This window comes from Pelophylax lessonae, assembly GCF_965119305.1.
Source record: "Pelophylax lessonae genome assembly, chromosome: 2".
NCBI lineage: Eukaryota > Metazoa > Chordata > Amphibia > Anura > Ranidae > Pelophylax > Pelophylax lessonae.
In genome coordinates, this window is record NC_138769.1 from 709,578,334 (window position 1) to 709,602,756 (window position 24,423).

Consider the following 24,423-nt stretch of genomic DNA (forward strand, 5'->3'; position numbering starts at 1 on the left):
GCCCAATTTGGACATTTTCACCTAGGGGTGTACTCACTTTTGTTGCCAGCAGTTTAGACATTAATGGCTGTTTGTTGAGTTATTTTGAGGGGACAGCAAATTTACACTGTTATCCAAGCTGTACACTCACTACTTTACATTGTAGCAAAGTGTCATTTCTTCATTGTTGTCACATGAAAAGATAGAATAAAATATATTTACAAAAATGTGAGGGGTGTACTCACTTTTGTGAGACACTTTATAATTGATCTATAATATGATCTTAACCTGTATCACTCTATGGATTCTTGTGCTTCTTTTTCTTATTCTTTTATACATAAAAAAAGAGTTAATAAAATTATTCTTAAAAAAAAAAAAAAGTTTATCCTGAATTGAGTTCTTTAAAATATAGGTTTATTAAGTTTTTTTGGTACATTGGAAGGTGTGTGGAAATGATTTGATGTAATCTAAGGTCAGGGGCCTTGCCAGTCTCTCGCCTTCTACCTTTTCTCACTGGCTCGCCTGACAAACACTCCTCCGGGGTTCGGTTGCGGAGTGGCTTTCTTCTTGGCTTTCTTCTTCTCCTTGTACTCCTCTGACAGCTTCACCCCCTGAGAGAGAAAAGTGAAAATGTCAGTGACTCCAGCTTATAAAAATTGTTACAAGTAGTTGTAAAGGTTTTCTACCATCATACATTGTATGTTCAGCCACGGACCCAGCCCCCCATAAAATTTACCTGAGCCCCATCCTGATCCAGCAATGTACAGGGGTGCCTCAGCTTTTCCTAGGTCTCTCCCTCCTCATTGGCTCCCACTACTGTCAATCACAGCCAGTGAGCCAATGAGGAGTGAGGGGGCGGGCTGAGCCTTGCTCCGTTTGTGAATGGACACAGAGCAGCAGCTCGGGAGCCCCATACAAGCTACTTGCTGTGGGGGGCACTCAGCAGGAGGGAGGAGCCAGACGAGCCATCAGAGTGCCCGAGAAGAGGAGAATCAGGGCTGCCCTGGCAGCTTTGATTACAATACTTTTGTTCTTATCAACCACTGCACACTGCAGAGGTGTTACTAGAACCTTCAGGGCTCCAGTGCAAGAAACCATGAAGGGCCCTCCTGACCCCCCTTTCCATCCAAGCCCTGGGCTTCCAGTTCCTTGTCTCCCGCATACCCCCTACGGGCAGTCTCATCAGTGCCCATTAGTGCTGCCTATCAGTGCTCATCAACGCAGCCTATCAGTGCTCATCACTGCTGCCGATCAGTGCCTCCTCAGCAGGACTCTACACTTTGAGCGTCTCTTATATAGCCCAGAGCCTGCACGGACAGTTCCCCTCCCTCCTTCCCCACACGAATGGGAGAGGAGAGAGCCAATCTGCTCCTTTTTCTCCCGCCCCTCTCCTCCTGCTTAGGGGAGGGGGCGGGAGGAGAAGGAGCAGATCGACACTCTCCTCACCCATCCATGCAAGGGAGGAAGGAGGGGGCACTGTCAGTGCATGCTCTGGGTTGTTTGAGAGAGACATTCTCAGCTCAGAGCCCTGCTGCCAGCAACCCCGCTGGGGCCCCCCGACAATGATGAAATGCCATGGCTCGTCTTAAGTGTGACCTTTGCGACCCTGGTAGTTCCGCCACTGGTGCACTGCATTACTGACCAGCCAGGCCAAGAATCTAACCAGTCAGCCAAACCAAGCTAAAAAGGAATGACTGGTTTATATTTTTACATTGAGATTTGTATATTTTAAGTTTTATTCAACCACTTCTTTATATTTGAACTTTGCTAGGTTACAAAAAAAGGGTGCTGCATCCCTTGTTCCCTTCGATGTTGTTCAGGTAGATCTCCACCTCTCCAAGGTTGCCTACTTCTGGGCTAGATGATGCTGGACATCCTCCAGACTTGCTACAGTTTCTAATGCACGCTGTAAAAAATCTCAAAGTGTGCAACAAAATCAGAGTAAGTAATTTCAGTGAAGAAGAGGAGCCTGTGCAACCGTCTAACCATGTAAGACTAAAGGTAAAGCTGGAGGTCAGCTTTAACATGCATTATGGTCAGGGCCGCTGATAGGGGGGGGACCACCAGCCCTCTTGTAGGGGGCCCGAGCACACAGGGGGGCCCACACAGAGAGGGGGATTAGTGATGGACAACAAATACAGAAATCTTCCTCCAGCACCTGAATCTGATCTGTCCCCCTCCCTGCTATCAGCTTTTATCTGTTGAGAAAGAGACAGTTGTCCCTCACTAATCCCCCTCCCTTGTGTGGCCCCACTCCCAGCACTTATCTATGCTCAGGAGTTTATTTGCAAAATTGTAACATTGTTTCTCTCTCTCTGTCTCTGTCTCCGTTCACACTAAGGCGACCTGTGAGGCGACCTGGTCGCCTCACAGGTCGCCTTCCATAGGGAAGCTGCGGACCCATTCTAATAGGAGCGACACAAGTCGCTCCGACTTAGAAAAAGGGTCCGGAGCTTCTTTGGGGCGACCCGGAGGCGACCGCCATAGACTTCAATGTTATGAAGTCCGTGGCGGCCGCTCCGAGGTCGCGGCGCGCTGCTCGCACCGCGACCTCGGAGGTCGCCCCTCTAAGTCGGATCGCCCCTATGTGAACGGGGCCTCTCTGATCACTGAGCTCCAACTGCCCAGCCTGTATATTTTTCTCATCTCATCTTCTTTTTTATTTAACAGTTTTTTTTTTAGATTTAGCAGGAATTATGCGAGTTATGTTATATTTGTGTCTGCTAATAGTGATTTTGTTGTAATTTTAGCTAAATATATCTTTAATATTTTCTTGGGGGTGCCCTGCCAGGTAGTCTGTACGGGGCCCCGCGATTTCTAACAGCAGCCCTGATTATGGTATGGCAGCCAATATGGGCTGTCAATGTAGGTTTAAAACACCTGTTCAGTGTGGTGCGCTATAAATGCAGGCCTGTTGGAGTGCCATTCAAAATAAAGGGCACAATAATGCACCACAGTTCATGCCCTTCCATGCCTAAGGGGTAATGCACAGCAAAAAAATACCAAGTCTTTTATCAAACCTTACCACACTGCACTATCAGTGCAAATAGTAGTGGCAGGAATCAGAGATTTGCAGCTCTCTGCACAGCCAGCAATTACCTGCGGTGTGCGTCTAGCAGAGATCACTGCAGAAAGCTGCGAATAGCTGTGACCACCAGTGACCTGTCATAATGAATGGGCCTGGCGGTCGCACCTAGTCCAGAAAGAGCTGGTGCTTTATTTGGTACCGGCCCTATACGCTGGTGTGAATGTAGCCTTAGGGTAAGAAATTAGAGATGGTCAGTGGCTGTTATAATTTACGGAAGACAGCTTTACCCTGTTTTTTATTATTTCCTATAGAGCCGTCTCTCCTGTTGCAGTTTTGTTTTTAGCACGGCTGAAATTCCCTTTATTTGAGATATTTTTACACCTATACTATACATATATAGTATATAGGCAGGAATTAGGATCACACATAGAGTTCACAATAACTTCACCCCACCACCATTATACTGACACGGCTTGTCTACAGTAGATGTATAGAAGTCTAGTTTTCGCACTTTTTTGTTTCCGATTCATGCGGCCTTTTTAGAAAAAAATATTTCTTTATGTGAAGAACAAAAACCAGCGCTGCCCCTTCTATGTTTTCTGACTGGGGTCGGACAAAAGACTTGGTGTGGCAGCTAAATCTATTGATGCTGAACCTGGCTCAGCAAGTCGGTGGATTAGCGTTACACTCCCGCAATACAGATTTTCCAGAATAAAGTGCACATGTTGGGAAAGTAATATGCGGACGGCCATTGGTGACCTCTGCTTCTGGAAATGCTGGTTTGCTGGCTGCCACGCTGATGCCTTGAATTCAACATTAATATAAAAAGCTGGGCAGCCATCATTTTAAGAATCTGTATATAGGCCATGCATTCTATATATTCTTTGTTACATTTATTTACTTTTTGTCACAATTGTGTGTGTCTAAACCCAAAAATAATACTACAGTTCTAAGAGCCCATTCACACAGGGGCGACACGACTTGCTGGGGCGACCTGTAAAGTCGCGGAGCACAGCGTGCACCACGACCTCGGCGCGACATGCACGGACTTCATATCATTGAAGTCAATGCAAGTCGCCTCCAGGTCGCCCCAAAGTAGTACAGGACCCTTTTTCTAAGTCGGAGCGACTTGTGTCGCTCCTATTAGAACGGGTCCTGTGCTAATCTATGGCAGGCGACCCACCGCGACTTGCCAGGTGACCAAGTCGCACTAGTGTGAATGGGGTCTTAGATATGGTGGCGGCATTCGTTTTCCTTTTTTTTTTCCCCTTATTTTCACCTGACAAACCCAGCAATAATGCACTTCTGCTACTAGTGTGATAACACTTACTCACTGTATCTATGGAGGAACAGCGTTGCCATCCTAGCATGGAAAGTGTGTTAAAACTGCAGAGCATCTCCCCCTCTCCTTTTCTCCATTAATTAGGGTGAAGGTGTTCTGCAGTCCACAGAGGTGGGCAGAAAACACTGCAGAGAGCACAGGAAGTTATCTGACAAAACCTCTGGTGGGATCATCAGGTATTTTGCCGACTTGTTAATACAACATAACACTTTCAATGGTTTATTTAGCAGACCAAAAGTTAGTAAATAGGAGAAGTTCATTTTTAGGGAAAACATACACTTTAAATTTAAGTGCAGCAAGTTTTCTTGTGATTCTACTGATTCATTTGCTTTTAATAATAAACATGTTATACTTACCTGCTCTGTGCAATGGTTTTGCACAGAGTGGCCCCAAACCAGCTCCTCCTCTTTGGCTTGTGTCCCCACAGCAAGTCGCGCTTCCTATGCACATGCAAGCTGAGTTGTGCTCCCTGCATCCATAGACACAGACATTGCAGCTTGGCCCTGCCCCCCTCTCCTTCATCACAGGATTTGATTGACAGCAGCAGGAGCCAATGGCTTCATCTGCTGACTCCATGTCCTGTAAGGAGAGAGGGAGGGAGGAGAGCGCCACTGCTCTCCGGCACAGAGCTGGATCAAGATTAGGCTCATGTAAGTATGTAGGGAGGATTGGAGGTGGGGGTGGAGGCTAAGGCCATCCATACATGGAGCAAATTTCTTTCCTGCAGACAGTGCTGATGCGGAAATCCCTCCTGTCCAGCTATTGTCTACTCCCAGTGGGGGTAATGGGGGCAGGGGAAGCCCCGCTGGGAGAAGACAGTGATTATTGCTACCGCTATAGCAGCTGCTAGCAATAATCACAGGTAAAAGCTGGCATGCTGGTTGTACCCAAGTTGATTAATCAACTTGGTACATTCAACCTTCTCCCAGTGGGGGTAATGGGGGCAGGGGAAGCCCCGCTGGGAGAAGACAGTGATTATTGTTAGCGTCTATAGCAGCCGCTAGCAATAATCACAGGAAAAAGCTGGCATGCTGGTTGTACCCAAGTTGATTGATCAACTTGGTACAATCAACCTGCCTATACACGGTTCAAACCTCGGCCGCTTCAGCAGGATTCAGGCTGATTCAAACTGTGTATGACTGGCCTAAGTAACACTGCTCTATGAGATTAAAATCTAAATTCAAATGCTGCATTGAAAATACTTCCAAATTGCTTCACAAACACTGGCCAGAAGCAGAACAGATGTATACACAAGCAACCTTAAACCTTACAGGACCAGCAGGCAGTACAAAGTCTCACCCCATCTCGCAGTGCCTAAAGCTTGGCATACAATGACAATATCGGACGAATGATCATATTTTTTATTTTTATTTTTTTTGCATACTAGTCTTATATCGAAAACGGAATAGGTTACAGAGTTATGAAAATTCTTGTAAGACAGAATACAACTTTCTGTGGTGTTGTGTTGTAATGTATTGTATTGTATTGTATTGTATTGTAATATATTCTTTTGTTTCCGAGCATTCACAGCCCTGGTCGCTCAATTTTTTATGGGCGAATACTGGACTGCTTAATAGAAAATTTTTAGTTCTGTTATCGTACAGGAAACATTTTCATGCATGTCCCTTCGGATAATTTGCATGAACTGTCGTGATCGACTCTCGAAAACTGTGTACGAACGATCAGATAATCAGACAATCGTTCCGAAAGCGGTAATTTTCATCCAATTTTTTCATCAGGTGTACTAGGGAGAAGCTACTAATCAGTAGGCCCAGGCATTGACAATGGGATGGACATTGTGTGTTGGGAGGAGGTAAGTCTATTCTTATGCAAATAGCAACTTTGCTAAAATTGGCGGAAACATGATATTCTGTTGTTACCTTTACAAGGCTTTTAATCACAAGGACCCCATAAATTTGCATACTACCAGCTAGAAATACAGGTGCATCTTATAAAATTAGAATATCATAAAAAAGGTCATTTATTTCAGTAATTCAATATTTTATAGATTTCTTTCTTTCTTTTAATTGTGATGCTTTTGGCTTACAGCTAGTAACAAGCCTAAATTCAGTATCCCAGAAAATTAGAATATTACATAAGACCAATAAAAAAAAAAAAGGAGTTTTAATAAAGAAAAATTGGCTTACTGAAATGTCCATGTACAGAATAGTATGCACTCAATAATTGGTCGGTGCTCCTTTTGCTTGAATTACTGCATCAATGTGGCGTGGCATGGAGGCGATCAGCCTGTGGCACTGCTGAGGTGTTATGGAAGCCCAGGTTGCTTTGATAGTGGCCTTCAACTCATCTGCATTGTTGGGTCTGGTGTCTCTCATCTTCCTCTTGACAATACCCCACAGATTCTCTATGGGGTTTAGGTCAGGCAGGGTTTGCTGGCCAATCAAGCACAGTGATACCGTGATCATTAAACCAGGTATTGGTACTTTAGGCAGTGTGGGCGGTGCCAAGTCCTGCTGGAAATGAAATCAGCTCCCTAAATCATCACTGACTGTGGAAACTTCACACTGGACCTCATACAACTTGGATTCTGTGCCTCTCCACTCTTCCTCCAAACTTTGGGACCTTGATTTCCAAATGAAATGCAAAATGTTCCACAGTCAGTGATGATTTGGGGAGCCATGACATCTTGCTGGTGCTGGTCCACCGCGTTTTATCAAGTCCAAAATCTGCGCAGCCCTCTACCAGGAAATTCTAGAGCACTTCATGCTTCCCTCTGCTGACCAGCTTTATGGAGATGCTGATTTCATTTTCCAGCAGAACTTGGCACCGCCCACACTGCCAAAACTACCAATACCTGGTCACATGATCATGGTATCACTGCTTGATTGGCCAGAAAACTCACCTGACCTAAACCCCATAGAGAATCTGTGGGTTATTGTCAAGAGGAAGATGAGAGACACCAGACCCAACAATGCAGATGATCTGAAGGCCACTATCAGAGCAACCTGGGCTTCCATAACACCTCAACAGTGCCACAGGCTGATCCCCTCCATGCCACGCCGCACTGATGCAGTAATTCATGCAAAAGGAGCCCCGACCAAGTATTGAGTGCATACTATACTGTACATGGACATACTTTTCAGTAAGCCAACATTTCTGTATTAAAAATCCTTCTTTTTTTTCTATTGGTTTTATGTAATATTCAAATTTTCTGAGATACTGAATTTTGGGTTTTCACTAGCTGTAAGCCACAATAATTAAAAGAAAGAAATGCTTCAAATATATCACTCTGTGTGTAATGCATCTATATAATATATGAGTTTCACTTTTTGAAATGAATTACTGAAATAAATTAACTTTTTGATGATATTCTTATTTTATGAGATGCACCTGTATATACATAAATCTGGGAGGTACTGTTACCAGATCCCACAGGAGACCCAAACCCCAGGGCAATCTATTGGATAAATAAGTAACAGTTCCTAGAGTGCAGAACTCCGGTCCACCCCATTCTCCAGCCACATCTCCCTAATGGTCCAAAACCATGATAGGCAAACTCCGTGAACAACAGTGAGGAACGTGAAGCCTGGAGGTGGCCCAAAGCTCTTAAGCATAGCAAGCCCCTGTGTTTCTCAGGGTTCATGGGCACACTGGAAGACATCTACTGGTAAAATCCACGTTTCCTGCTGCCAGTTTACAAGCTCTAAAATAAACATAGGCACATGCTTAAAGGGCAACTTTACCTTTAGTAAAGTTGTCTTTTAAAAAATCTCCCCTACACGCCTGAGTGCAGCCCACTGGGGATAATACCTACTCTCCTCCCCAATCCAGTGTTCTTTCCTCTAACACGGTCCTGGGTGGCTTCTCTTTAAAGAGGAACTCCAGCCTTTCCCTCCCCTAAAATTAGTTTTCCCTTGCTTACCTGATACTGTGTTCTAAACAGTAAGGGTACTCCCCTAGCAAGTGAATCCAGCATTGACCTGCTGGGATCCTCCTCTCTGCAGCCGCTGCAGGGGTCCAGCACTGCCATGTGGCCTCCTGACAGCTGCCGGCTCTTCCGGGTGCCGGCGCGCTAGGCCAGCCCCCCTCCTCCTTACTGAATGGGACTGCACGTCATGTAGCCCAGGAGGCACCGGGGCACCGGCTTCATCCGTCTATGCAAATGCCGGAAGATGGGGGGCAGGCTGCGGCTTTTACCAAGAAAAGAAAAAAGGAAGAAAACAAATAAACCTGATATCTGTGCTGTGGAGGGGGAGCAGGATGAAGAAGGGAGTGCTGCGGGAGGGTGATGTTCTGCGTTAAAAAGCCTATGTGTGCCGTGGTATTCAGTTGTATGAGTAAGCCATACTCTGACAGACCACTGGAGGCTTTCAAGAGTATAGCTATCCCTTTAGAATGAATGTGGCCATGGCACGCATGCGCAGTGTGAAGAGGAGCCACCCGGGACCTTGTTGAAAAAAAGATTCCTGGATCAGGTAAAAAAAAAAATTTGGGGTGGGAGCATTTATAAAAAGAACAATTGGTTCATAGGTTGAACTAGATGGATTTGTGTCTTTTTTCAACCAGACTAACTATGTAATCAGTTTACTAAAGGTGAAGTTGTCCATTAAGGGTCCTTCGAAGAAGAGAGCACTTACACTGGGTTGAGGAAGGGGTCTCATCTGTTCCAGGCAACTATTAAGCTGAGAGATCTGTACCCTGTATTCATCTAGCTGGACCTCCATCTTCTCCCGGCGTAGGCGTTCATACTCTAGTTGGGCCTCCAAGTCTTTTATCATCCTGGAGAGAAGGTTAGAAATATGAGACATGAACAAATATGAGCTTCAATCTCTCCAGTGTTATAGAGAAGAATCCTGGTTTATAGCATAGTGGTTTCAAACTGAATGATTCAATAAAATACAAAGAACCAGGCTACCTGCCCTGTTTTCCAATTTTTACCTGGTAGTTGCTGCATTGCACCTGGCCACCTCTCACTCTAAAAGGCCAGTAACCTGGTGTTCCGCGAAGATCATCATGACATAAATTGAATAGTCAGTGGTTTATTCCCGATTTATGTCCACATAGTAGAGGGTTTGTAGGCTTCATGAATTTGTTGATGCCATTATCTTTTCATACCATCCATTTACCTCCCAGTAAAATGGCATTTTGCTCTCTCCCCTCTTGGCTTTCCCTGCAAGCCTCCCAGCTGACTCAATCACTGTGTTTAATAACACGTGCCTTACAGCCTGTATCAAAGGCCATTTGTTTGTGCCATATGGGTTTTGCACCCCCTACAAGCCTATAGGAATGCAAAATCCACTTGAAGCAGGTCAAAAGGAAGTCAACTGCAGCTCAAATACACTTGTCAATGAATGATCTGAGAAGCATTTCAAACTGACATGAAGGGAATGCCATCAACACAATCCCAAAGCCATTGACACCAAGTCCTTATAATGGTGCATACCCACTGAGGAGGCCAAAGAAAAGTTCTGTAGATACTCACATTCACTAGAGATCACTGACATATCTATACAAGCAGGAAACTTTGTTTCATCTAAATTTGGTCAGCATGAAAGTATATCTAATGAAAAAGAAAGAATTGGCAGCACTCCAGATGAAGTCAAAATCCAGATTTATTGACTGGACATCCCAATGTGACAATAGTGACAAGGTAGACGCGTTTCATACACTACACTGTGTGCTTAATCATTACGAAAGTATATCTAAACTCAAGAACAAAAATTTAATATATTGCATCAAATTTGTCCTTAGACAAATTTAATTCTCAAACAATGTTATCAGCTTTCTGAACTCTCTGTGTGAAATACATAACCTTTCCATTTTGATCTTATGAATATGAGGGGATGTTCTGTAGTCCAAATCCTGAAGGAAACCTAGGATGAGCATGTTGCTTCTCCGTAAAGAGAGTGGAAGAGGGAGTGTTGTTACTCTAGGACCATAAAGTATGGTACTGGCAAGATCAGAAGGAAAATGTAAAGGAAAAAAGCCTAAAAAAACTAACATAGCCACCACTAGATATGTGTGTCTTTTGTCGTTATGAATCGAAATTCGGACATTTTTATTTTTCGGATGTATCTGAATTTCTAAAATCACAATAGTAATGAATTTCAACTACGGTAATCCAAAATAAATTATAACGAAACAAGTTATTTGAATTCGAAAATTAATTTGAATTCAGATAGGAAACAATAAATACAGTATGGTAAAAAAAGTGAAATACGATTATGATTCCTACTTAGGCTGCTTTATATAGTTACATAGTTACTGAGGTTGAAAAAAGACACCAGTCCATCCAGTTCAACCTATGATGAGTGTGTGCTCCAGTAATGCTGGTTCCTCACAGGTTTCCCCAACATCACGCAACTGAGCGTATTTATTGGGATGTTCCAGCCCAGGACCGGCCTTCTTGACTCTTTCCCCTCTACCCTTCCTAAATGTCACCCAACTACTCTGCTCTGGTGCCTGCACCCACCTGCCTCTGTGCTGGCCCCTGCCGGGTATGTTCCCAGCTCTCCTTAAGTATGGAGATTCTTCTCAGTGTTGCCAGTTGCTTCCCTAGATTTAGGACCTGGGCTTCCAGGGAGGCAACGTGCTTACATTTTGTGCAGCTGTATTCGCCCTCGATCGTATGATCGAGGAACGCATACATGCCACAAGATGTGCACCGGGTCACATCTCCACACCCACCAGGCATTGTACCCACTAATCTAATGGGGATTGGGAATTTAACTCTGTCCCATTAGCTGTTTACTAGCTTTCTAGCTCTAATTTCTCAGCACACAGTTACTCCCGTCATACACAGTTACTCAGCAGTATTCAACACTACACAGTCACTCCACTCAGGTACTCACAATACTCAGGTACCCACACTACTCAGGTACTCCCAATACTCAGGTACTCACAATATTTAGGGACTCACACTAATCAGGTACTCACAATACTGAGGAACTCAATACTGAAGCACTCACACAGTTACTCAGCAGTATTCAACGCTACACAGTCACTCAACTCAGGTATTCACAATACTAAGGTACACACACTACTCAGGTACTCACACTACTCAGGTACTCACAATACACTACACCCTGCTCAGCCAGCGTCCCACTACACACAGTCAGTCTTCACAATAACAGTCTTTTCTACTAGTTTGTGTCTCTCTGCTCCTGCTCAGCCACCCCTGTAAACTGACATATGATAAAACAGAATAAAACAGAATTGAAAAGGAAAGGATAGAATTGAATAGAAAAATAAGAAAACAGAATAGGAGTAGAAAAAGGGAATAAAATAAAACATAAATAGAAAAGAATAGAATAAGACAGAATAGAAAATAAAGGAATATAATAGACTAAAACAGAAAAGAAGAGAAAATAAAGAAAAAGAATAACGTAGAATAGAATGGAATAGAAAAAAATAGCATAGAATAGAATAAAATACAAAAGAATAGAACAGAAGAAAATAGAAGGAATATAGCCGTCTTTCAAAAATTCAAATTTACGAAGACGGCTATATTTGTTCTTTTTTACTCTTTTATATTATATTATGTCTTATTCTATTATTTTTCATTCTATTCTGTTTCATTCTATTCTTTTATATTTCATTATGTTTTATTCTATTATTTTCTATTCTATTCTTCTCTATTCTATTCTTGTATATTCTATTTTATTCTATTCTATAGTTTTGTATTCTATTCCAATCTTTTATTTTCAATTCTATTCCATTCTATAAACTCGCCTAAGTAGGAATCATCATCTTATTTCACTTTTATACCTTACTGCATTTAATACATGCATTTAATGTTTCTATTTAGAATTCAAATTTATTTTCAAATTTTCAGTTTCAAATCAATTTGAAAATAACAATTCTATAAAACGAATACGAATATAGGAAACAATTTCAGAAAACAAATCATTCTGACGTAACAAATATGAGGAAACAAAATTATTACCTTAATGAACAAATCCAAAACGAAACAATTTTTTCCGTCGTGCACACCCCTAGCCACCACATCTATGGGCTATATATTACATTTTGAATCTTGGATTCAGATATACTTTAACAATATCTCCCCATCATGTGATAAAACCGCATTTCAATTTCCGCAAGCACATAAGTGGAAGGTATCAGAAGAAACTCTTACCGTTCTGATTCTTTCTGCTCTCTCTTTCTCTGAGTTTCCTCTTCCAAGATCCCACCAAGATGCTTATAATTGCTTTTAGCAATTTGCAGAAGAGTTTCGAGTTCCTTCATCTTCTTGTATGCTCTCACTGTAAGGAAGATGATGTGTCATAAAACATTTGGAGACTTGGGCCCCACGTGCGGAACTTACTATACAGTCCCAGGGCCCCTTAAGGCAGTAGTTTGTTTTACCCCCCCCCCCCCCCCCTAGTTGCCTACTCAGGCCAGTAAATGAAAAATATTTATTAGACTGGGTTCTAGTAGCTAAATCGTTTGTTTTATTTCTTTCCCACTATCTACCCAAACATTTTCACTTTTTATGTTTTTTTTCCTCTGATCTCTATTAACCACTTCAGCCCCGGAGGATTTGGCTGCTCAAAGACCAGGGCCTTTTTTGCGATTCGGCACTGCGTGACTTTAACGGACAATTGCGTGGTCTTGCAACGCTGTACCCAAATGAAATTGATGTCCTTTTATTCCCACAAACAGAGCTTTCTTTTGGTGGTATTTGATCACCTGTGCTATTTTAAATTTTTGCGCTATAAACAAAAAACAGCGACAATTTTGAAAAAATTATTTAATTATAATATATATTTAAATATATATATTTTTCACATTTCTTTATATGAAATTCTCAAAAAAAAAAATGTAAAAATCAAAATTTTTTAACATTTTAGGCCAATTTGCTTTCTGCTAGATATTTTTGGTAAAAAAAAAAAAAAATCGCAGTAAGCGTATTTTGATTGGTTTGCGCAAAAGTTATTGCGTTTACTAACTACAGGAAAGATTTATGTCATTTTTTATTGTTTTTTTTTTTTTACTAGTAATGGCGGCGATCTGCGATTTTTTTTTTTTTTGTGGGACTGCAACATTGCAGCGGACAGATCGGACACCTGACTGACATTTTTGACACTTTTGGGGGTACCAGTGACATTACTACAGTAATCAGTGCTATAAATATGCACTGTTACTGTAAAAATGACACTGGCAGGGAAGGGGTTAACTTTTTTTGGTGATCAAGGGGTTAAGTGTGTCCCTAGGGGCGTGATTCTAACTGTTAGGGGGCGTGGCTAGTGAAGTAATCACAGAGACATACAATCCTACATAGCAGGATCGCATAGCCTCTGTCATTACTTCAGGGAGAATGACAGACGGCTGTGGGAGATCGCGAGTGGCCGGCGGACATTGGAGCCGCCGGTCACACGCACTAGCTAGGCAGGGAACGAGCGGGCGCGCGCTCGCCCCCTACAGGCTCTTTGGCAAGCGACATAGTCCTATGTCACTTTGCCTGTAAGCGGCTGCGTGCCGCAGTAAATGTACAGGAGGCAGTCGGCAAGTGGTTAATGTATCGTGCTGTGAGAAATATCGAGTAACTTCTTAAGGGGGCTGTAGGAAGCACAAATGTGGAAGTAGTGATCTCCTAAGGGGCTGTAATAGCAGTGATCTCTAGCACTCTCATGTAATGTGTCTTCAGTCTATGACTCCCCAGCAGGGCTGGCCCAAGACATTGTGCTGCCTGGATCCAAAAATGAAATGCTGCCCCCCCCCCAAAAAGAAAAAATCACGCCCAACAAAAGGCCCCTCACATCCATTATTTTATATAAATATAAAATTTTAAAAATATTATATATCCTGTTATCTTCTTCCATAACTCACCACCAGACCAGTCCACCAAACACCCACTGTCTGTCCTCAGTTCTCCTGTCATTCCTGTATCTGCCGCGCCCACTCCCCTAGAAGATCCAGCCTGCCCTGTGTGAGATGGAGTGCTCTGGTGTCTGAGGTCATTGCACACACCAGAATCATGTGAAGAACGTTCCCCGGAGGAGACGCTCCACCTCCTCATACTCAGTTTGCACTACAGGCGCCAGTATGAGATGAAAAAATGCCGCCCATTATGCGCTGCAAACTTTCCCAGTGGGACCCATGGTAGGGCCGGCCCTGCTCCCCAGTCTCTAACAATTCCTTTGGCATGTTTGCAGTCTCTAACCATCTCTTGAAGCATTCCTGTAGTCTTTGGCCATCTCCTGTTGATGTTTGCAATATCTGACTGTTTTTTGTAGCATTACAGTCATTGAATATTATGTGTGGTCCTTTAGAGAAGCCAAGGGCAGCACTTGAGGTCCCCAATAAAAAGAAATGGCCACCACTGGTTGAGAGTATTGGGCAGCCAGATACACTATATTACCAAAAAGTATTGCCTGCCTTTACACGCACATGAACTTTAATGGCATTCCAGTCTTAGTCCGTAGGGTTTAATATGGAGTTGGCCCACCCTTTTCCAGCTTCAACTCTTCTGGGAAGGCTGTCCACAAGGTTTAGGAGTGTGTCTATGGGGATGTTTGACCATTCGCTCGCCCCCTAGCTGCCACCAAGCGACCGACGTAGACCTATGTCAGTTTGCCTGGGAGAGCCACACTGCCGCAGGAAATATGAGGTAAGCGGTCGGCAAGTGGTTAAAGACAATTATTTTTTTAAATAACAAACCTGTTATACTTACCTCCTCTGTGCAGTTGGTTTTGCTCTCCTCTTCTCGGGTCCCGACGGCGCTCCTGGCCCCTCCCTCCTTTCGAGTGCCCCCAGAGTAAGCAGATTACAATGGGGCACCTAAGCAGGCTCGCCCCTGAGCCGCTGCTCTGCGTGTCCATTCACACACACACTACACCCCCTCTCTATTCATTGGTTCTTGGCTGTGATTGACAATGAGTCAATGACTGTCTCAGACAATGAGGATGGAGAGTCCCCAGAGAGCTGAGGTTCTCGTGCACATCACTGGATCGCAATGGGGCTCAGGTAAGTATTGGGGCTGCACAGAGAAGGTTTTTTTACCTTTATGAAAGAAGGTAAAAAGCCTTGAGCCTTTAGAACCAGTTTAAGTACCACTCAGCTAGGTATAATCAAACTGTAATGCAGACCTTCCTTAACCACTTGCCGACCGCCGCACGACTATTTACTGCGGTGGCCAGCCCCTCACAGGCAAAGCGACGTAGTAGTACGTCGCTTGCCTGTGAGGCTCTAGGGAGCGAGCGCGCGCCGCCGGAGGGGCGCTCCCGCTTGCTCACGGACCCCCCCACGCGACTGACTGGCGGACCCGATGTCCGCCGGTCACTCGCGATCATCGGTTACACTGGGAGAAAGGCAGGCGGCTAATGTAAACAAAGCCGCCTGTCATTCTGTGTAACAGCACAGATCATACGGTCCTGCTATGTAGGACCGTTGATCTCTGCTGTTACACACACAGCCACATCCAATCACAGTAAGAAACACGCCCCTAGGGACACACTTAACCCCTCCCTCTCAAATAAAGTTAGCCCCTTCCCTGCCAGTGTCATTTTACAGTAACAGTGCATATGTATAGCACTGATTACTGTAGTAATGTCACTGGTACCCCCAAAAGTGTCAAAAATGTCAGTCAAGGGTCCGATCTGTCCGCCGCAATGTCGCAGTCCCACAAAAAAAAAAAAAGTCGCAGATCGCCGCCATTACTCGTTAAAAAAAAAAAAACAATAAAAATGACAAAAATCTTTCCCTTAGTTAGTAAACGCAATAACTTTTGCACAAACCAATCAAAATACGCTTTTTGCGATTTTTTTTTACCAAACATATGTAGCAGAAAACAAATTGGCCTAAAATGTTAAAAAATTTTGATTTTTACATTTTTTTGGGGGGGAATTTCATATAAAAAAAATGTGAAAAATATTGTTATTTTTGCAAAATTGTCGCTGTTTTTTTGTTTATAGCGCATGATCAAAAAAATCGCACAGGTGATCAATTACCACCAAAAGAAAGCTCTGTTTGTGGGGAAAAAAAGGACGTCAAATTCGTTTGGGTACAGCATCGCACGACCGCGCAATTGTCCGTTAAAGTCACGCAGTGCCGAATTGCAAAATAGGCCCTGGTCAGGAAGGGGGTAAAATCTTCCGGGGCTTAAGTGGTTAAATTTCGGTAGGTCAGAGCCCTGACCATTGAAAGGCAAGTTTTAATTTTTAAGGCAAAGCCTGGATGTAGTCATTAAATGCAAATTAACTATGATAGCCATTGTAAAACCTCCACTTTCATATTCTTTTCTTTCCTTCACTTTTCTATAACAGTAGTACTGCAGATTGTCTAGGACTATGCTGTCCAATTTGCACCAGAGCTAAACCCATTGCACACAGTTATCAGTGCTTAATAACAGAAATGATCTGACTCACCCCCTGTAAATGAGAGGTGTGGCTATCACTCAGCTCTGCATTCACAGAGCATTGCAGTTTGATAGCAAAAAAACATTTTCCATAAGAGAAAAGGGTGCTTCATACTGTGCATGCCCTATTCATTGTTAAGGGAAAGCTGTACTCTAAAATACTCTTGAGACCATTATGAGTACAGCTTTCCCACAGGAATAAATGGGTCTGCAGCACACATGCGCAGTATGAAGCAGACATTTTTTGAGGAAAGGCTGGGCAGTTCATAGCGGGACAGCACAGTAAAGATCAATGGATTGAGGCTGAAGATAGGGAAGATCCCAAGTGGGCTGCACTCAGGGGGTGAGGACAATGAATTGCAGAATTAAATGACAACAAATGTACCATTGTCATTTAAGACATTTCCAAGCAATAACCAGTTACATATTATAACATGTAGGGCAGAGGACTACAGAAAGATAAAACTTGTGTGAAATCAGTTGGGCTTTAAAGTAAACTTGTGGCCAAGCCATGAATTATTTATTGTTCTTAGTAGTCAGTAAATAATCTTCAAATAAGTGCTCACTGACCTCTATAGCTGCATGCACTGTAGAGCAATTCATTCTTGTTGTAGAGGCACTGAATTACATTTTAGTCCATCTTCCAGCCTTCTAATGCACCTGCTGTTTGTTTACATTAGAAGGCTGTCAAGTCTCTCCTACTGTAGGAGGGAGGAGCAGGAGTGCCTCTGTTATAAATTTAGGAAGAATTGCCAGCAGCTACAGAGGTCAGTGAGGGCTTGTTTTAAAACACATTCACTGCATGGTAAGAATGTGTGTGTGTGTGTGTAGTGCTGCCCCTGTAGGAGCGGCTGGTTTTAACAGGTTCTTTCTCAAAATAATGCAGAGGCAGCCAGCCACACAAGGGTTGATTTACTAAAACTGGAAGGTGCAAAATCTGGTGCAGCTGTGCATGGTTGCCACTCAACTTCTAACTTCAGCTTCTTCAACTAAGCTTAGACAACAAAACCAGGAAGCGGATTAGTTTCTATGCAGAGCTGCACCAGATTTTGCACTCCCTAGTCTTAGTAAATCAACCCCACAGCATCAGTCCATTTACTCTGGCTCACTGAACAGTCTAGGGCAGTGGTCTCCAAACTGCGGCCCTTTGCTTGCCCCTATCTGGCCCCACTGATACAAGACACTATTCCTCCCACTGACTCCAACAAGGGGGCATAATGCCTGTCACTGATAACGGGGCACTATTTCTCCCATTGACACCAACAATGTGGCACTATTCCTCCCACTAACACGGCACCATTATTCCCACTGACACCATCGATGGGGCACTATGACAAGTAGGATGAGGCACTATTCCTTCCACTGACACCAAGGATGGGGCACTATTCCTCCCACTGACACCAAGGATGGGGCACTAGTCTTCCCACTAACACCAGTGATAGGGCACTATTCCTCCCACTGACACCTTTGATGGGGCACTATTCCTCCTACTGACACCAAGGATGAGACACTATTCTCTCCACTAATACCAAGGATGAGGCACTGTTGCTCCCACTGACACAAATGATGGGGCACTTTTCCTCCCACTGACACCAAGGATGGGGCACTATTCTTCCCACTGACACCAAGGAAGGGGCAATATTCTTCCCACTGACACCAAGGATGGGGCACTATTTCTCCCACTGACACCAAGGGTGGGGCGCTATTTCTCCCACTGACACCAAGGATGGAGCACTATTTCTCCCACTGACACCAAGGATGGGGCACTATTCCTCTCACTGACACCAACGATGGAGCACTATTTCTCCAACTGACATTAACGACGAAGCACACTTCTTCCACTGACACCAACAATAGGGCACTATTTCTCCCTCTAATGACAAAGATACACTGTTTACTTCCATTAATGCCAGGACAATTTTTGCTCCCAATGGCCACAGTCCAGCTCCCCTAAAGTCTGAAGGACAGTAAACTGGCCCTTTTTTTTAGAAAGTTTGGAGACCCCTGGTTTTAGGGGATGTCTTTTTAAATTTTATTTTGATTGTAGAAACTTGTATTCCAGAAATAATGACTTGTACCAGGAGGACACACTACAGCAGGACAAGACCCCTGGCTGCTTAAGGCCTCAGATTATTTAGGCTCCACTCCAGCCACCTACTGGGCACACCTTTCCCAGGGATTGGCTGCAGCCTAATAAATATTCAACCTGCCCATCTAAATCTTCCAGCCTTCTATGTTCTAGAAGCCTCTAGAATGCAGGGGAAGTAATCACACCTATAGCCTGTGGGTCCTACAACAGCCCAAAGAAATAAACAGCTTCTGTAATGATTACAGAGGAGCCAAAATAACTAACTTTACCTAACATCCTAGCAGCCTATCTAGAAGGATGCTACATGTGATAAATGGCCCCTATCCTGGTCCTTTTGAAGCTGGGAAGCAGGATACATACTGCGTGCCTGCTTCTTCTCGGCTGCACTAAGGTTTAACTCATCGTGTTGGTCAGTGCTCCCCTCTACGCCGTGTCTTTCAAAGAATAATGGGTCATCTTCATTGAATTCCTCATCAGAGTCTTCCTCCACTCCTCCTCCTCCCAGGAGTTTGACAGCGGCTAGCTGTGCAAACCTGTAAACAGAAAAAAAAAAAAACAGATGTTCGTGAACATTAGAGGTGGATACCAGAAAAACTAAACTACATTTTATCGATTTATCCTTTCATTGATTTATCAGTAGAAGCCAATTCTGCAGCATTTTATAGATTGATCAGAACCCTGCACATACAGGCAGGTCCATAAATATCGGGGCATCGACACAATTCTAATCTTTTTGGCTCTGTACACCACCACAATGGATTTGAAATTAAACAAACAAGATGTGCTTTAACTGCAGACTCCCAGCTTTAATTTGAGGGTATTTACATCCAAATCAGGTGAAAGGTGTAGGAATTACAACAGCTTGTATATGTGCCTCCCACTTTTTAAGGGACCAAAAGTAATGGGACAATTGGCTGCTCAGCTGTTCCATGGCCAGGTGTGTGTTATTCCCTCATTATCCCATTTACAAGGAGCAGATAAAAGGTCCAGAGTTCATTTCAAGTGTGCTATTTGCATTTGGAATCTGTTTCTGTCAACTCTGAATATGAGATCCAAAGAGCTGTCACTATCAGTGAAGCAAGCCATCGTTAGGCTGAAAAAAACAAAACAAACCCATCAGAGAGATAGCGAAATCATTAGGTGTGGCCAAATCAACAGTTTGGAACATCCTTAAAAAGAAAGAACGCACCGGTGAGCTCAGCAACACCAAAAGACCCGGAAGACCGCGGAAAACCACTGTGGTGAATGACCGAAAAATTCTTTCCCTGGTGAAGAAAACACCCTTCACAACAGTTGGCCAGATCAAGAACGCTCTCCAGGAGGTAGGTGTATGTGTGTCAGATCAGGAACACTCTCCAGGAGGTAGGTGTATGTGTGTCAAAGTCCACAATCAAGAGAAGACTTCACCAGAGTGAATACAGAGGGTTGACCACAAGATATAAACCATTGGTGAGCCTCAAAAACTGGAAGGCCAGATTAGAGTTTGCCAAACAACATCTAAAAAAGCCTTCACAGTTCTGGAACAACATCCTATGGACAGATGAGACCAAGACCAACTTGTACCAGAGTGATGGGAAGAGAAGAGTATGGAAAAGGAAAGGAACTGCTCATCATCCAAAGCATACCACCTCATCAGTGAAGCATGGTGGTGGTAGTGTCATGGCGTGGGCATGTATGGCTGCCAATGGAACTGGTTCTCTTGTATTTATTGATGATGTGACTGCTGACAAAAGCAGCAGGATTAATTCTGAAGTGTTTCGAGCAAAATTATCTGCTCATATTCAGCCAAATGCTTCAGAACTTATTGGACGGCGCTTCACAGTGCAGATGGACAATGACCCGAAGCATACTGCAAAAGCAACCAAAGAGTTTAAGGGAAAGAAGTGGAATGTTATGCAATGGCCAAGTCAATCACCTGACCTGAATCCGATTGAGCATGTATTTCACTTGCTGAAGACAAAACTGAAGAGAAAATGCCCCAAGAACAACCAGGAACTGAAGACAGTTGCAGTAGAGGCCTGGCAGAGCATCACCAGGGATGAAACCCAGCGTCTGGTGATGTCTATGCATTCCAGACTTCAGGCTGTAATTGACTGCAAAGGATTTGCAACCAAGTATTAAAAAGTGAAAGTTTGATTTAGGATTGTTAATCTGTCCCATTACTTTTGGTCCCTTAAAAAGTGGGAGGCACATATACAAACTGTTGTAATTCCTACACCGTTCACCTGATTTGGATATAAATACCCTCAAATTAAAGCTGAAAGTCTGCAGTTAAAGCACATCTTGTTTGTTTCATTTCAAATTCATTGTGGTGGTGTATAGAGCCAAAAAGGTTAGAATTGTATCGATGTACCAATATTTATGGACCTGACTGTAAGTCTCTTTTAAGGGCTAACTGACTGTTTAAATCCAGTGTGTGAGCTGTAATAAAATGAACGCACTCTAAAATAATCCACCAGGGCCTCGTAAACGCTCTATTACATGCGTTGAATCATACCTATCAGTTTCATTGAGTGACTCACACTTTCTTATAAGACTAAAGCTACAAACCTCTCTTGCAAATATTGCCACATCCCTCTGTATTACACACGTTTTGTCTCGCCCTTTACACAGTGACTTTGGTCTCTCCATTATATGCAGTGTCTCATACTTATGCATTGCAAGCAATTCCTCATTACATTTGTAAAATATGCAGTTTTTCATACCTCTCTATCATCACACATAGGGGTTGATTTACTAAAACTGAAGAGTGCAAAATCTGCTGCAACTGTACATGGTAACCAATCAGCTTCTAACTTCAAATTGTTCAATTTAGCTTTGACAAAAAAAAAAAAAAAACTGGAAGCTGATTGGTTTCTATGCAGATAAATCACAGTGCAGCGCTAGGAACAATAAAACATTAACAATAAATAAATATGATGAAATATATGGAAATGCAAATGAGAGTCCCAGAGTGAAAAGAGGTGCTCATGCAGTCAAAAGAGCCACTGGATGTGCTCCACTGAGTGAATCCTCCACCAGCCACACTAGCTTCTCACCTCCAGGAAAGCCCCTGTTTTACTAGACGGGCCAAACAAGCAGAGTCCTTGAGAGAGTATGTGGATAGTAATCACAGCTGAAGCACTCTAATGAGACCTGGGATCCTCAATCAAGTACAGTCCAATTGTTCACCATGAAAAAAACAAAGTACTGCGCATAGTGTGTAATGTACTAAAATTATACTTTATTGCTTCACACATAAGTTAAAATTACCGGATAAGGCACTGTACCCAGTGCGCGGTATACATCTGAACAGCAGAATCGTTTTCCGAGCTGCATGGCGGGTGACGTCATCCACTCCTCCTCCCTCTATACGCGTTACGTCCCCGTAGGTGGGACTTCATCAGGTTTCTATGCAGAGCTGCACCAGATTTTGCACTCTAGTAAATAAACCTCACTGTGTGTGATAGGTATAGGATACCGTGGGGTTGATTTACTAAAACTAAAGGAAAATCCACTGTGCACTACAAGTGAACTTAGAAGTGCAGTCTCTAGATCTGAGGGGGGTCATGAAGGCAAAATAAAAAAACAGCATTTTTGCTTACACATGATTGGATGATAGAAATCAGCAGAGCTTCCCCTCAGATCTACAGCGACTGCACTTCTAAGTGCACTTGTAGTGCACCGTGGATTTGCTTTTAGTAAATAAACTCTACTGACTCAACTCTTTGAGGAATGAGGAATCATTTCCTCATACTTCAGTTTTACATCAGTGCATCATACCTCTATTATGCACAGTGTCTCATACCTCTCTATTACACACAGTGCTTCATACCCCTCTATTACACACAGTGCTTCATACCGCTCTATTACACACAGTGCTTCATACCGCTCTATTACACACAGTGCTTCATACAGCTCTATTACACACAGTGCTTCATACAGCTCTATTACACACAGTGCTTCATACCGCTCTATTACACACAGTGCTTCATACAGCTCTATTACACACAGTGCTTCATACAGCTCTATTACACACAGTGCTTCATACTGCTCTATTACACACAGTGCTTCATACAGCTCTATTACACACAGTGCTTCATACCTCTCTATTACATACAGTGCTTCATACCTCTCTATTACACACAGTGCTTCATACAGCTCTATTACACACAGTGCTTCATACCTCTCTATTACGCATAGGGGTTGATTTACTAAAACTGGTGTACTCAGAATCTGGTAGACAGTCAGACATGGTAGACAGTCAGCTTCTAACTTCAGCTCGTTCAATTAAGGTTTGACATTTAAACCTGGAAGCTGATTGGTTTTGATGCAGAGCTGCACCCCATTCTGCACCATACAATTTTAGTAAATAACCCCCATTGTGTCTCGTACCCCTCTATTACACACAGTGCTTCATACCTCTCTGTTACACATAGGGGTTGATTTACTAAAGAGAAGCAGACTGTGCACTTTGCAAAGTGCAGTTGCTCTAGAGTAAACGAGGTAAGGCTTTAATTTCCAAAGAATACCCAATCAAGTGCAAAGAGAATGAAAACAAGCAGCATTTTTACTTGTACATGATTGGATGATGGAAGTCAGCAGAGGTTCTGCTCATTTACTAAGCTCAGGAGCAACTGCACTATTCAACGTGCACAGTCTGTTTGCCTTAAGTAAATCAACCCGATAGTGTCTCATGCCTCTCTATTACACAAAGCGCTTCATACCTCTATTATACACAGTGGTTCATACCTCTCTTTTACACACAGGGGTTGATTTACTCAAGGCAAACAAACAGAGAAGTTGCACTCTGCAAGAGCAGTTGCTTCAGAGCTTAATAAATGAGCAGAAGCTCTGCTGACGTCCAACATCCAATTATGGGGAAGAAAAAAATTGGATTTTTGACTTACTGCAAAATCCATTTCTCTGTTGTTCATTAACGGACACAGCTCCGAATTTTCTTAACCATTGGGTTATACTGCCCCCTACGGGAATAGGACACTAGGTGGAAAAAAAGTCTGGCTACACCTATGGGCAGTCCCTGGGCATTTACTCCCTCTCCCTGCTATAGGTAGTCAGTTTGGTTACAAGCAGTTTCAGAAAAATTACAACACAGAGGGGTGGGTGCTGTGTTCATCAATGAACAGTAGAAAAATTGATTTTACGGTAAGTCAAAAATCCCATTTTCCCTTTCATTCATTGACAGACAGAGCTCCTTATATTCATAACCACTGGGACATCCCAAAGCAGTGTTAAACATGAGGGGTGGGAACAGCGAAAAATATAATCCCAAGACCAAGTATAGCCAACCAGGTAAACAGGAGCTCAACTTAACAACTGGAGCTCACCTGAAAAAAACAATGCACCTTCAAAGAGGACCAGGTCCTCTAAACAGCAGTCTGCAAAACCTTGCGGCTAAAAGAAGCATCCACAAATGCCAACATATCCACTTTATAGAGCTTTGTGAAAGTGTGCACCGACGACCATGTGCCCGCCTTGAAAACCTGCGTCACTGATGCCTGATGACGGAAAGCCCAGGAGGCACTGAGCGCTGAGTAGAATGCGCATTGACAGGGAAAGGAGGAACCTGACCCTGGATGGAATAGGCCTGAATCACCGTCTGTCTAATCCATCTGGTAATGGTCGCAGAGGAAGCAAACAACCCTTTCTGAGGCCCATCTGTGAGT

General features: G+C 43.3%; 1 protein-coding gene across 2 annotated transcripts in view; it reads right to left on the reverse strand.

Annotated features, from left to right (window-relative positions):
* Positions 1 to 463: 463 nt before the first annotated feature.
* ANKRD42 (ankyrin repeat domain 42) overlaps positions 464 to 24,423 on the reverse strand; it is a 65,435-nt gene continuing 41,475 nt past the window's right edge. For both annotated transcript variants that reach the window (XM_082247199.1, XM_082247198.1), the window contains exons 9-12: positions 19,118 to 19,290; positions 12,448 to 12,574; positions 8,948 to 9,089; positions 464 to 590 (exon numbers count right to left, since the gene is read on the reverse strand). In XM_082247199.1, the coding sequence (XP_082103325.1) occupies positions 480 to 590; positions 8,948 to 9,089; positions 12,448 to 12,574; positions 19,118 to 19,290 (553 nt within the window). In that variant the 3' untranslated portion in view covers positions 464 to 479. The remainder of the gene's footprint in view (positions 591 to 8,947; positions 9,090 to 12,447; positions 12,575 to 19,117; positions 19,291 to 24,423) is intronic.